The sequence below is a fragment of the Phyllostomus hastatus genome, unplaced genomic scaffold, assembly GCF_019186645.2.
Source record: "Phyllostomus hastatus isolate PE091 unplaced genomic scaffold, TTU_PhHast_1.1 phas_contig_948, whole genome shotgun sequence".
Lineage (NCBI taxonomy): Eukaryota > Metazoa > Chordata > Mammalia > Chiroptera > Phyllostomidae > Phyllostomus > Phyllostomus hastatus.
In genome coordinates, this window is record NW_025333993.1 from 2,880,756 (window position 1) to 2,894,613 (window position 13,858).

Genomic DNA, 13,858 nt, shown 5'->3' on the forward strand with positions numbered 1-13,858 from the left:
ATGGGAGAAGGCACCTGTTTCTGGAGGATGGGCTTGACGGGGTGTGACGACAGACGCAGGCGCCACTTTCCTTGCCTGGAGGAAGCCAGCCAGGATGCCCCCCCCGCCCCACCCCGGCTCAGAGGCAGGCCCACCCCAGTGCAGGAGGCAGGGCGGGTGGCAGGGTGGGACGGCGGGAGTCGGCTGTGACCTTGCACGAAGCACTGTTCGATACGCCCCCTGCACCCCTCTGATCCCAGGGCTTCCCCCCAATGTCACTACTTCAGTGATGCCCCTCCTGCCCCCAACCCTGCAGGGGAGCAGCAGCTTAGCCTTTGGAGAATCTGCACCAGAGGCTCCGGACACCAAGGCCAGGGTGGAGCGAGGATGCAGCAGCCGCTGAGCACAGGGCAATGCAGGGAAGGCCACCAGCTTCCACCAGCCCGCCGCCTGCCCTCCCGCACGTGACAGATGCTGGCAGCTAGGCCCGCACCCCCCCGTGGGCAGTGGGGGCGTCTCCTCCAGACTCCAGGCGGTCCCACTCCTGTGGAGGGCAGCAGCGGGCGTGCCCTCCCATGCAGAGGGCCTCTGACAGGGGCCTAGTGGCTCATCCTTCAGCACGAACGCGTGGAGGGCCGGCCGAGAGGGCCTGCATCTGGGCAAGCTCAACCACAGCAAATGAACCGGGAGGGAGGGAACCCACAGGAAACAGACAAACTGGGGAGAGGAAAATGCCCAGGAGGTTATAACACCCCAGGGACTATGAGACGATCGGGTCAAACCACGGGAACCCTGCCCTGGTGCCTGAACGCCGCGCCGGCATCGGCAACGTCGCCGGGCCCGGCCTGACGCACGGCGGCCGGAGGTGGAGGAGCATGCACCAAACGGGTGGGCGAACCCACGAGCGTTGGAGTTGTGAGAGCCCAAGTACAAAGCTCAGTACAGAGGCTGGACGGTCCAGAACATCTCTGAGAAAGTAGAAGAAAAAAACAAAGGTACAGGGAGGGAGGAGAAAAGAAAGGAAAGAAAAGACAGTTGAAGGATTAATCCAGAAAGTTAAACACCTGAATATGTTTTCCAGAAAGAAAATACACAGAAAAGAGGAGAAACAACCTTATCAGGTAAAATGGAGCCTGTTTTCCCAGCGAGGCGGGCAGGTGTGAACAGACGGAGTGGGCCCCCAGGCACCCAGGGCACGGGGGTGGTGGGGAGGGGGAGCAAGGCCCCAGGAAGAAAGAGAGACGGGAGCCCCGAAGTGTCCAAGGGCGAACGAGGGTCAGAGGTGAAGGCCCGGGCTAAGGACCACAGAGGGCTTCTCTGTGTGACACGGGAAACCCGGAGACAGAGGACTTTCAGTCTCGAACTCCGTGCCGACAAACCGTCCCCCAGGGAGGGACAGCAGAATTCAGACACCACAGTCTCTCCAGTTCTCAAAGTCAAAGACACTACTATGCAGAAGCGACTAGAAGACACTTTCACAACGAGAAGCCGCAAATACGGGGCCTGGAAAACCAGGGCGCAACGTGGGCGGAAGAAAGGGATTCTGGGAGGCGGTGACAGCAGCTCGGACACTCGGGGGCGGGAGCACGGAAGCGGACTCAGGGCCGTGGAGGGCCCCCGGGGGCTGACGGAGCCGAAGGGGGCGCACAGAGGGGGTCTGGGGTGACCGTGAACACGGGGACAACTGTGACAGAAACTTAAACACGAGGAGAAATGAGGCATCTGATAGTTGGAGATAAACAAAACATACGTATTAGGAAGCATAAACTAAAGCTCTTCTGGGCTCAAGGGTGAAGGATGTCAACACCACTGGATTACTGACGAGGACAAGGAAAGGGCCCGTGGGGGTGGACCCCCGCCCTCCTCACCAGGACGGCGACCGCCCCGGTCACAGACGGACGCGTGGAGAAACCCGTGCCTGCGTACGTGAGACCAGGAAGGACAGCTGGAGGCGGCTGCTTCTAGAAAGGGGGCTGAGGGGACAGCCAAGGGACTGTCATTTACGGAACAATAAGCTTGTGAGCCCGTCTGGCTTCTCAAGCGACAGCATGTTTTGCTCGGGTAACATAAAAATGAACTTGGGCAAACTCAGGGCTCCACTTAATTGTTCTGCCTGAAACGGGGAGGCGGCGTGCCTCGCTTCCCCGGGGCGCAGTCCAGCGCTGACCGCACGGAGCCGATGAACGGGCGTCCCCGGGGCCGCGTGAGTCTGTGGGTCGGGGCGAGGCACCGACTCGGTCACCGTCAGTGACGCTCTGCCTGCGCTGAAACCAGTAGTCACCGCACTTAATAAAGGCACCGGTGGACTGTCCTGTGGGCGCTTGTGCTGAACAGTGTGCGTTTCCCCTCGAGCCTTTTCCTGCTTCTGTCTAGCTGGGCAGCACTTCTGGAGAGAAATAATGACTGACACCCAGTGGTGAGCCAGCGTGTGCCGTTTCCATGGTGACCATGCCCTTGGGCCCAGTGCACTGAGCTGGCAAAGCCCGGGGGTCTGGGTCCCTGCCAGACCTCTCAGTGTGGGCGTGGCAGTCCACCGCGTCAGCTCACACTGCAGGTCAGCGAAGGGGCCGGCCACGGTCCAGGCGCCCCTGCATTCCTCCGTGGGGGAAGGGCGTTCAGAACCGTGGCCCCTTTGCAGATGCAGCGGCCCCCGCCCCCACAGCCTGGGCCAGGTACTGCTGCGTCCCTCTGGTTTTGAGAATGTGAAGGAAGATGTGTTTCTCACCTAAGTCATACCTCCCCTCTTTCTGAAGTCCCCTCTTTTGCTTTCCAACAGCAGCCAGGGCTGCTAGCTGAGCTCTGACTAGCTCTAACAACAGGGTTCACGGGGCAGGGGGTGCGGGGGCACTGGGCTGGCTCACAAAGGCCTCCGAGGACGACAGGAGCCAGAGAGCCGGTTGTGCCCAGGCCCAGTCCGTTGGAGCGGAGCTCAGCCCAGGAGCCCTGACTTCTGACTGAGCGCATGGCTTCCAGGTGTGGAAAGTTCCTCGTGGGCTATGACAGCCGGGGAGGACAGCGGGCCTGCTCCTCGCAGGGGAGTTTGCCGCCCTGCAGGTGCCGTGGGGCAGAGCGCCCACCTCCCTTTTCCTGGACATGTCTGCACGCCCCCAGAGGGTCCCCCACAAAGGGAATGGTCTCACTTTAAAATAAACATCAGAGCCTGGCTGGTGTGGGTCAGTGGCCTGAGCGCCAGCCTGCAAACCAAGGGGTTGCCAGTTCTATTCCCGGTCAGGGCACAGGGGTGTGTGAGAGACAGCCCATCCATGTCTGTCTCGAGTTGTGTATCAATGCTCCTCTCTATCAATGCTTCTCTCTCTTTCTCCTTTCCTTCCCCTCTCTCTAAAAACAAGTAAATAAAATTTAAAAAATAAGAATAAAATAAACGTCAGAGAGGTGACCACGAACACCATCCAGCAAATTCAAAGTCACTCCTGGATCCAGTCACCCTTGAATGAAGGAACCAAAGATGAAAACAGACACGGGGCTGCTGCGGTTTGGGGCACAACAGACGCTTGAGCCCGAACTTCCCAACGGTGGGTGGCCAAGGGCCTGCACAGGTGTCTCCAGCACCTGCAGCGGGGGGTGGTCATGGCGTGCGTGAAACTTCGAGAAAGGTCAAAGACACTGCCTGTTGCCACCAGCCTTCTTTCTGATCAGGCTGGCGTCTTACCAGCTCCCACCTGCTGCCCCTTTCTGGGGGTGAGTTCTGTCTCTTAGCACCTTTCTGCTCTTCAGAATACAACGCTGAACTGTCTCTGAGAACCTCGACAAGGATGCTACAGCCCAGAGTCTGGCATGCTTGGGGACCCATTAGCTTTCCTGTCATTCACACTTTTTAAAATCCTCATCCCAGGACATGCTCATTGATTTCAGAGTGGGGGAGCGGGGAGAGGGAGGAAAAAAGAAAGGTAGAGAAACATCAATTGGTTGCCACCCCCATGCGCCCTGACCGGGGATGGAACCTGCAACCCAGGCAGGTATCCTGACGGGGAATCAAAGCCACGACCTTTGGGTTTATGGAACAAAGCTGAACCCACCGAGCCACGCCAGACAGGGCCTGTCATTTGCATCTAAGTAAGATTCTGTCCTGGAGACAGGAGTGATGAAGAGTTACCAGATGAGAGGGCCAAGGGCCCGGCCGTAGCTTGCAACCAACGGCTTTGGCGAAAACTAATGCCAACCAGCCACACGGCCACGTTGTCTCTGGAGCCATCTGACCAACGAGGACAGACAGTGCCACACACTTATATCCCCTGGGTGCGCACACGCTTTTGACCTGTTCATATTTTAACAAGGCCAGTGGACCCTAGTATCACCAAAGCAATTGGAATCGTGGCATCTGTTAATTAGGACGTGATCACGTGGTTCCCCGGGGACCACAATTAACTCTGAGAGCTAAAAGTATTCACGTACCTACAGACCCAGTTCCGTCAATGATGGCGGTCACGGTGGCGAGGGCGTGGGCATTTCCCTTCAGGCTTTTGTGCGTCCCCTGGAGGAGGAAGGTTGCGTGTGAGGCCTGTCCCAGCAGCATCAGAGGGCACGTGAAGGGCACGCCCTCCACAGGACAGTTCACGCAAGCATCTCTGCAGAGCAGTTCGGGACGTGGGGTGTCTTCCACGGGAAAATGAAGTCTGTGCCCACCCAGACTTACCTGGGGATGGTGGGCAAAGCTTCTGGAGCTTTTAAGAGAAATCATCAGAAATACTTGCTCAAACATATTCTAGCTTAAAGGACTCTTCGAATTCTCTCTGAATAAACAAATACTCAGCACAGCCATCGTCCTCACTGAGGCACCAACCAGCCACCGAGGAAGACAGGGGATGAAGGGCACACACGCCCTGTCCCTAAGCCAGGACCGCATTCGTGTCCATCCCCGCATTTCTGGGGGGCTTCTGCGACGCGCTGGATGGCTCTGCGGGATCTAAAAGCCTAACTGGTGACGAATGCCGGGGGGTGGGGAAGAGGGCAGGACCCATGAGACCCACGTAGGGGACACAAGTCCCAGATGACAAACCAGCACGAGCTCTGCTTTGCAAAAGTCCACACGCATAAGGTGGGGTGGTGGAGGAGGTGGCCACCACCGCAGCACCTGCCCCGCCCCGGCCCCCCGGCCCCTGCCGGCTGTGTGCTGAGCCGAGCAGCCACTCACCAGGTCAGCAGAGACGGCGGTGGTGATCAGCGCGTAGGGCCCGCTGACCAGGGCTCCACTGAGCAGCAGCATGGCTGTGGGGACCGGAAACCAGGGGTGTTTAGGGGGCACCACAGGGAGAGCCTCCACCGTCTCAGCAACCCCCTAGGTGGGCACCCTGGCATCATGAGTGGGTCCTGGCCCCAGTGGATGCTGGGGAGGTGGCCCCCACACCCCGTGAGGCTCACTGCCAGGGCCACTGTCACAAGCATCTTCCTTGAGACTTGCCCCAAGACACCTCTGGCAAGCCCAGCCGGAGTCCGGAACTGCACGCCTCCCCCTCAACGGACAGCAGCTGCTGACACGCCGAGAGGGCGAGAACCTGGTGTGCGAGCACACGCGTGACCTGGGGCAGCAGAGGCTCCCTGTCGTCTGTGTCGGCTGCCACCAGACACGGCCTCATCTGCGGCGGAAAGGACTTCCGCCCGTGCGCCCTCGAGGGGACCGCCCAGCGCAGCAGCGTCCCCGAGGCAGGAGGGCGGTGCCCAGTTCTGAAACGCAGCTGCTTTCCCAGAGTGTCCTCTAGTTCACAGTCCCCTGCGCAGCGGCTTTGGGGCCTGGGCGGCAGGAGACTCCGTGACACACCCCCAGCCCCGTCAGCAAGCTGCCTTCCGGGGAACTCTCAGCAGGAGCCCACCCGGCCTGCATCCCTCCCGGTCCCCACTGCTGGCTTGTCAGGGCGGAAACACTGTTTCTCAGTGTCCGAGCCCTAAGGTAAAAATAGTCCCCCTGTGTTACGCAACTGCCCCTGAACGGCAGCCCACAGGGGCCAGCTGGGGGGTCGGGCTGGGCGCCTGACCCACCCTGCTCTGGCCCACCCTCACCTGCCGGGGTGCAGCCTGCTGCCTCCGGGGTGGCATCTGGCTCCTGGGAGCGGCTCCTTGCCACCGGGCACTCAAGGCCTATCACTGCCCCGGGCCAGGCGGCCACACCTTCCCGGGGTCACTCTCAGACCTGCAGAGGGTCAGGCCCTGTGCCTGGGGGCGGGAGGCCTCTCCCAACGGCCCCACTTGAAGGGGACACGGGGACTATTTTAGCCACACCATATGCTCCAGTCTCATGAGCTGAATGCTCCTTTGTTAACCTTCATTCCAGCTCCCCGAGCTGTCTGGTCAGAAAACGTGTGTGCAAGGCCGGCGAGGCCTGGGACTCACCTACGGTGGCCTCCAGGCCCATCCTGCTGACGGTGGAGAACACGTAGAGCTGTGGGCGGGTGAAACGGGGCGAGGCAACGGTTCGCTACGCGCAGCCGAGCGGCTGCCCGGGGCCCACGGGGCAGGGGACGCTCGGGCAGCCACCCAGCTGGGGGACTGCCCCAGACAGAAGCCACGGGCCTTGTCCCAGGCACGCGGGTCCTGAGGGTGCTCGCTGAGCCGGGGGACCCTGGGCGCCTCCCTCTCTGAGCTCCCGGGGCAGAAGGACGGGTTTGGGGCAGTTCCCTCCCAGTCTAACCGTCTCCCCCTCCGGCCGTCTGCCCCAACGCCTGCGCCTGGGGAGTGGGATTCTGGGGCGGGGGGGTGTGTGGGGGAGACACGCACAGTCAGTTCTTTAGTAAAAATTCTTTGAATGTCCGTGTGGGGCAGTGTCCGCCACCCCAAGATGACTGAAAACTAGGCTTATTCTAGGGACAATCACAGCCCAGTGCAGTGGCCGATGGCCAAATAATTGTCATGCAGGTTGATGAGAAACAGCATTATATGTAGTATTGTTGTAAAAACAACAGTAATGACACAGCGCTGCACTCGAGCCTGCACTGACAATGGGAAGGGCTGCCGTCACCCTCATTCTGCAGAGGAGGAGCTGAGCCACGGAGGGAGAGGCGCCTGCCCGAGGCCGTGCGCTACTGAATCCTTAAGGGCGGCAGGGACCCAGCTGTGAACATGCGGCGGGGTCAGCGCTGCTGAGGTGGCGATGGCCTCGGGGGCCCTGAGGGTCAGTGGGAGTCCAGGGGAGGGCCCTGACCTGCAGTGGGGCGGGGGAGGCTGGCCCAGGAGGGCCTGGGGGCTCTGCAGGCCCACTGGTTTGCCGAGGGAGGTTCTGGGGTGAGGGGCAGTCCCCAGAAACCAAGAAGCGTGCACGGAGCGAGCTGGGCCCGACCCGAGAGCGTGTGCTGGTAGGCAGGGCGGGGGCGGCGGGGGCGGCGGGGGCGGCAGGGGCGGGGCGCCGTTCGCAGAGGCAGAGGCGGTGGGTGGGGCAGGGGCAGACGCACCGTGGGTGCGGCCAGCAGCAGCATCAGCCCGCAGGTGGAGGCCCTCTTCTCCAGGCGGTCGGAGACGACCCCCGCCAGGATCCCGCCTGCAGAGCGGAGGGGCGGGGCCTGAGGCGCTCGCCTCCCTGGGCAGCGTCCCATGGAGGGAAGCTTGGAGGGAAGCGGAGGACGGGGCAGCAGCAAGAAGACAGTGACGTCCTCCCCCACGTCCCCCTTCACGCCGGCCTCCGGAGGGGCCCGGGTGCTCGTGGTCAGACGTGAGGGACCCGGAGGGCACCTCCCAGGGAGGCAGCGAGGGCATGTTGGGGTCTGGTTTTAGGCTGGCCCGGAGCCCCCTCACCTGTTAGGGCGCCACCACCACCAGTGTGCCACCCACCGAGTGCGCCTGGCAGAGCGCCCGCTCACGTTCAGAGTGAGGGCCAGGGCGCAGGAGGGGACACGCCCACTCAGACGATGCACCCCGGGGCACACATTTCCTCCCAGCAGCAAGCCCGCTCCGAGAGAGCCCGGGCCGCGGGTGCTCACGTGCCCGTTTCCACGGCGGCAGAGCCGGCGGCGGTGAGGGACTCACCGAAGATCCCGCCCACGTCGAACAGGGTGGACAGCTCCCCTGCCTCCTGGGCATCCAGGTGGTCTGTTGGAACGACAGGAGTGTCTCTGAGAGGAGGTCCCCACGCCACCCCCTTCTGTTTCACGAGCGTGACTCACAGCAGGGAGCGGCTAGTTGACTCGGAGGCCAAGAAGACAAGCAGCCCCCCGTGCGGTGGACACGCAGGAAGGAAGACAGCTGCTAAACACTCTCAGCCCCGGCAACGAGCGACGGCCCTGCTGAGTCGTCTCAGTAGCCCCGCTCTGGCTCCATGGGGCGGAGTTACATGCAGCACAGGACGGAGGTGGGGTCGCCAGGCGGGGAGGGGACCTACTGCCCAGAGCTCCCTGCGCCTGGCCCCCGGCGCTCCCACAGGCCCTGGCCCTGCGAACATGCCGGTCCCCTCTCTGTCTCCTCAGCCTCTGTCCCTGAGAGACTCGGCCCTCCTGTCTCGGGGTCCTGTCTGCCTCTGCTGGTCCCTGGGACGCTGCTGGGAACACAAGGTCTGCCCTCCGCTGACCTGCACCCCTCATGTCACCTGCCTGTCCCACTCACCAGAGCCTGCCTCTCAGGGGACAGCCAGAAGCTCAGGGCCCTCCTTGACCACCCCTCGTCCTTGACCATCCTGCCCCCCGCCCCATCCTGACCACCCCTATCCCCCTTCAGCAGAGGTTGCTGCCCCTGGACTCAAGGATCTCTTCTCTCGAGAACTTCTGGACCCTCTCCTGGTCTTTCCTGCTGCTACGGAGCTGGCATGGGCAGTCACAACCTACAGCTTCAGCCCCGCTGGGCTTTGGAAATAAGACAAACTGTCCACTCTTCCCTCAAATGAGAGCTCCTCCCTAGGAACCCATCTCCAGGTCAGGTCACAGAGCGTTTATTGGCTCAGCCCCCCAGGGCCTCTGCTCCCGCTCACCTGCCACTCTGACCTGAGGTCTGGTGGCGCCCACATTTAAGTGCAGGCTGCCCCAGAGCAGGAGGGGCTGCCTGGAGCTGGCAGCCATGGCTGGGGTGGAACATGTCATCCCTTTACCCCCGTCAAGGTTGTTACCGTGGCAACAAAACACGCCTGGCCCAATTCCCTCTTTGTACATTTCCACTAATCGTGTGTTTGGATGCACGACATCATGCATCACGTGTGTCTCTTCTTCTTCCCAAGTCTGTGGAACCCGCAGGCCAAGGGAGCGCGGATCACGGCCACCGCACAGAACCCAGCACCGGTGCTTCCGGCGCCGGGGACTCACCGACGTTGGTGATGTAGAGAGGAAGCCAGAAGAGGAACGTGTAGCTGACCAGCTTCGCAAAGAGCAGACACAGGGAGAACTCGACCACACCCTGAACGAGAGAGAGGCGCTCAGCCGGAAGGTGTAGTCACGGTTCGTTTCAGTGTGCAGCAGAACCTCGGATTCCCTGACTCCCGTGAGGTGCCCCGGCGCTGGTCTGGCGTCAGCACTGCCAGGTGGGCGGGGGGGGGGGGCACCTGGGGCTGCACAGAGCAGCCTGGGGGCGGGGTCTCGGGACAGCTGTGCGGCAGGCTCCTATAGCACACGGCTCCCCTTTCCGATGGAAACCCACGTCCTCCCATCAGCTCGGGCGGGAAAAGTTCACACTGCTGTGACGCTCGCACCACGTCGCTCCGAAACCTTGGCTGTTGAAGGAGAGCAGGACATAGGCGGGACCCACCTAGTTCCCACCCAGTCCCACGTCAGGTCCCCCTTTAGAAAGAGCCGGCACTTGCGAGAGGACAACCCCAGACACGGCCTGGGGAGTCTGCGTGAGAAGGGGATCACGCGGGGTACCGAAGCGCTCCCGCTCCCCACGCTGTGTGTGCGTGGGACCCCCACCGCGGTGGGGTGCAGACACGACACCCGGCCCGTGTAAGTGATGCTGGAGTGGCAGGAGTGCGTGTCTGCACAGGCCCCCGCCGTGAGGACGTGCGTGTGGCTCACGGCGTGTCACCACGCCAGCTCAGTCACCAACGGGCCAGTTTCTTTTCCTGGTGCGCGCCAATGCCCCTGTCGGGAGCCCTCCCCAGGCGCAAGTACTCACGGGGATTTTCAGGGCCCCCGTGAAGCTGATGGCGGCCATGCTGCTCCCGCCGTCGGCCGCCGGGAGGAGGACCACGTGGTTCTGGCGGACGGCGCGCTTCCCGTCCGACAGCAGCAGGCACTGCGTCTCCGGGTCCTGCAGCCGCGTCCCGTGAAAAGACAAAGGAACAGGAGAGGTCATCAGCCCGGCTGGCGGAGCCCAGCCAGAACTCCTGACGCCCGGGTGCCCCCCGGAAAGTCACGGGGACACCTGGGAGAACATCCTCACCAGGGTCGTCACTTCGTCATCGTGACCTTCCCCACGTTTTAGGGAATGCTCACTGAACACGCAGAACCCTGGACCCACCCAGCAAGTCTAGGGCCCTGTCCGTGAAAAATAATCTGAGTGACGAAAAACTACTTGTACGATGAAATGAATGTCACACACTTTTGTGGTAAGGTCCACCCGTGTTGATAATATATCCTGCAGCTGTAAATAAGGTTGTAGATTCTAACGACATGGGAAAATGTTTATGACACATTAAATGATAAAATACCACGCAAAACTGCATTTTCGCTATGATCTCAAGGAATATATTTATATATAACATATTCAATCTAGTTTTATGTTTGCCTATATACACGTGTAACTAGGTAACTACAGAATGCATTTAGAGAAAGAAACTAAATTCTAAAGTGGCAATGGTTGTCACCAAGTGATGAAACTGCATGTAGTCTTTATGAAAATGCCAGCAAGTTTTTCATGATCCTGTATTTTCCAAGGGGCTCACAATGGACACACATTAGCAGAAGCACATTATTTTAATATTCATAAACCAATTCTGATGTTCTTAAAATCCTGGTGTTGGACGTTCCTAGAGGACAGATTGCATTATGGGAGCAAAAGCACAGTGGTCCACAACGCGGGGCGGGGCCCGAGGCCGCGCAAGACGGTCTGAATCCGCTCCTCGGGACGGGACGACCGAGCTCAGGGACTTAAAGGTGTTTCTCTGCATCCCAGACTTCCCGCGAGATCCAACGGCTTGCATTGCACTTATCTCAACACAGCCCGTGCCAGTGGGGTGCAAAATGCAGTTAATTTAACTGCATCCTCCCGGGACGGGACCCCGTCCCGGGAAGCTGGAAGCCGGCTCTCTGCCAGGGCGGGGTCTCGGGGGCTGGCCTTCGGGCATGTGCCGTACGTTCTGAGGCCCCCGCGTGAAGGGCACAGACCCCCCGTGCAGAAGCACACGGTCTTCCCGACGCCAACCCCACACAAGCACGTGGAGACGAGGAGCTGCCGCCTGAGTGGGGGTGAGCCTTCCCCTCACGAGCGACACCGGTGGGCCAGTTTCGGAGACACGTCAACAGGTCTCCACCCCGGCCAAGCCCAGGGACCTGCGGGGGCTCTGGGCAGCCCGGGTGTGCAGATTGCACCTGCACCAGTGCCAGCGGCCCCCACCCTCTGGGAGGAAGCCATCCACCCCCCAAGGGGAGTCGTGGGTCCCTGCTGCACCACAGGTGGAATCACCCTTAGCAGTAAACACCCGCGTGGTGCTCATTCCGTGTCTGTTGAGTCAGCCAATCAGAAAGATCCTCCGAGAAGCCGGGGTGACCAGGTCACATGGCTACAAGGATGACAAATTTCTATCGCCCCCACGATAACCATCATACAACCCACGAGGACTGGAAGAGGGTCCACCACGTGGCTGAGTGACGCCAGAGCCCCTTTCTCATCATCCGTATTTCCGCTGCGCCCCCCCCCCCTTCTCTTCCCGCACGTCCGCGGCAGTCGCCGGGAACCATGCCCGACACACAGAGAAGGCAGCAGCGGCCTCGAAAGGCGGCCGTGGTCCAGGGCTGAGGAGCACTCGCCTCGGGCCCCATGGGCCTGAGCTGGGCCTCTCGGGGAAAGGGGACCCCAGGGCATCCTGCTAAGCTGGTGGGGCGCCCTGCCTGCCGGCCTGGGAGCCGCTGCAGCCTGTGAGCTCCCCGGCCGCACAAGCACAAGGGCCAAGCCTGGGTGGTGCCCAGAGGCCCCTGCGCGAGGGACACCTATGAACCAGGGCCAACAGCTGCCCGGTCGGGTCTGCACTGAGGTGTGGCCGGGCCTGAGACCAGACCTGCCGGGGCCCCTAGCTGCGTCACTCCCTGGTGACAGACCAGTACACAGGCTCTCCCAGAACGAACAGAGAAGGAGAGAGTGATCCCACACTCCGAACACGTGGCCGGCCTCACTGGTCAGTAGCTGCACCAGAACGCTGAGCCCGAAACCTTGCATCGAAGGAAAAGGGTAAATCTTCGGTGACAGTCGGGAGGGCTAAGCCATCTGGACATCGATTAAGACCCGATGCTAAGGACCAAGTACTTGAGTTCCTCCCAGATCCCTCCTGCGAGGAGCCCCATCTCCACCGCAGTGGTGCTGGAGGTGGGCCCTCTGGCTGGGGCTCGCGCCCTTCCGAGAAGAGACACCGGAGCCAGCCCTCACCAGGCACTGGCTGTGCCGGTACCTTGACTTTAGACTTCCCTGACTCCAGAAATGAAAAGAAGTTAGAAGCTGTTGACTATGTGTATCCTTTAAACGATTTGGTTTAAAAAGAAAACAGCTTAGAATTTCACCACTGAAAGCCAAATCTAAAATGCCCTGGGCCTCCGCGTGGTCGGTGGAGCAGAGGTGACGTGAGGAACTCCCTGGAAGCGTCCTGAGACGTCGGGGGTGGAGGCCCAGGCAGAGGTGGGAGACCACTGGGCTGCAGTGTGGTCCCCGCATCTCTGCGCCTCAGCTTCCTCTTCTGTAAAACGGGAGTGGAAGGGCGGAGGGCCAGAAGATGACTTTTTGTGTTATCTCTGGGGCCGCCCACCTCGTATTCCCAGCCTCCTGAGCTCCCTCCTCTTGAGTCCCCCCTGGCCCAGGTGCATGCAGACTCTCCCTTCGCTGCCTTCGCAGCTCTATTCGGGGCCACCTGCTTAGGGACGGCCCCCGCCACCAGGCCTGGACTAGGGCTTGCCCACTCCTCTCCCAGCGGGCTCTGTCTTCCCGGCATTGGCTGCTGTAGAAAGCATGTTTCCTGTCTGTACCCCACCCCAGCCCCCAGAACGGGAGCTCCACGGGAGCGAGAAGTGTCACTGATGCTCCCGGCAGGGACCGCCCTGGCCAGCGCCTGCGGCACTCGATGCTGCAAATGTTTGCTGAACCAGTGGTTGACTTTCAGATTTCACTTGCACATTTAAAGTGAGCTCAGCCTTACTATCCAAAGAAACCTAACAAGGGCAAATTCAGGTTTCCCTGAGAAAACACGAGACCCGGACGCCTGCGCGGAGGCCCCCCCGAGGCGGCGACCCTGACTTCCTGCTCAGCAGCAGCGGCACGCACGACTCACCAGAAGCTTCTCGTCGGGCACGGCTGGCCTCTGCAGTCTAAATCTGTGTGTGCCGTTCTCATAGCTTTTTGAGTGCTGGAAGAAAAAAACGTAATCAGAGCCATCACCGGGGCGACAGCCAGAAATGACACCTCGCTTCACTACCCGCACGGAAACGCTACCCAGGGAAGAAAGACAGGCGAGTGAAATAAAACAAAGGCGAACGTGTTTAATCTCGAGGTTCCAGACCCTCGGACGACAGAAGGTGAGTTCTAGACCCTTGGATGACAGAAGGTGACAACGGACTTTTTCCTTGAGGAACCGCCCAGGACCCAGGGGCACGATTCCGCGGTTCCCAGAGTTGGGTGACCGCCACCACCACCGCGATTGGGGGACCCTGTCGTCGTCCTTCAGAAGGAAACCCGTCACCGTGAGCAGTCGCCCCTCCTTTGGCCCTTGCCTGCTCTCGACCCCCGGCTCACGACCTCTGACCCTACGGTTCTG

General features: G+C 60.9%; 1 protein-coding gene across 4 annotated transcripts in view; it reads right to left on the bottom strand.

The window, feature by feature from the left end:
• The window catches only part of SLC37A1 (solute carrier family 37 member 1), a 45,857-nt gene that overhangs the window by 4,574 nt on the left and 27,425 nt on the right, over window positions 1-13,858 (bottom strand). For all 4 annotated transcript variants that reach the window (XM_045852629.1, XM_045852628.1, XM_045852632.1 and 1 more), the window contains 8 exons: window positions 13,376-13,450; window positions 10,018-10,152; window positions 9,213-9,303; window positions 7,951-8,013; window positions 7,380-7,465; window positions 6,325-6,373; window positions 5,132-5,205; window positions 4,393-4,471 (listed from right to left, as the gene is read on the bottom strand). In XM_045852629.1, coding sequence (XP_045708585.1) covers window positions 4,393-4,471; window positions 5,132-5,205; window positions 6,325-6,373; window positions 7,380-7,465; window positions 7,951-8,013; window positions 9,213-9,303; window positions 10,018-10,152; window positions 13,376-13,450 — 652 coding nt within the window. The remainder of the gene's footprint in view (window positions 1-4,392; window positions 4,472-5,131; window positions 5,206-6,324; window positions 6,374-7,379; window positions 7,466-7,950; window positions 8,014-9,212; window positions 9,304-10,017; window positions 10,153-13,375; window positions 13,451-13,858) is intronic.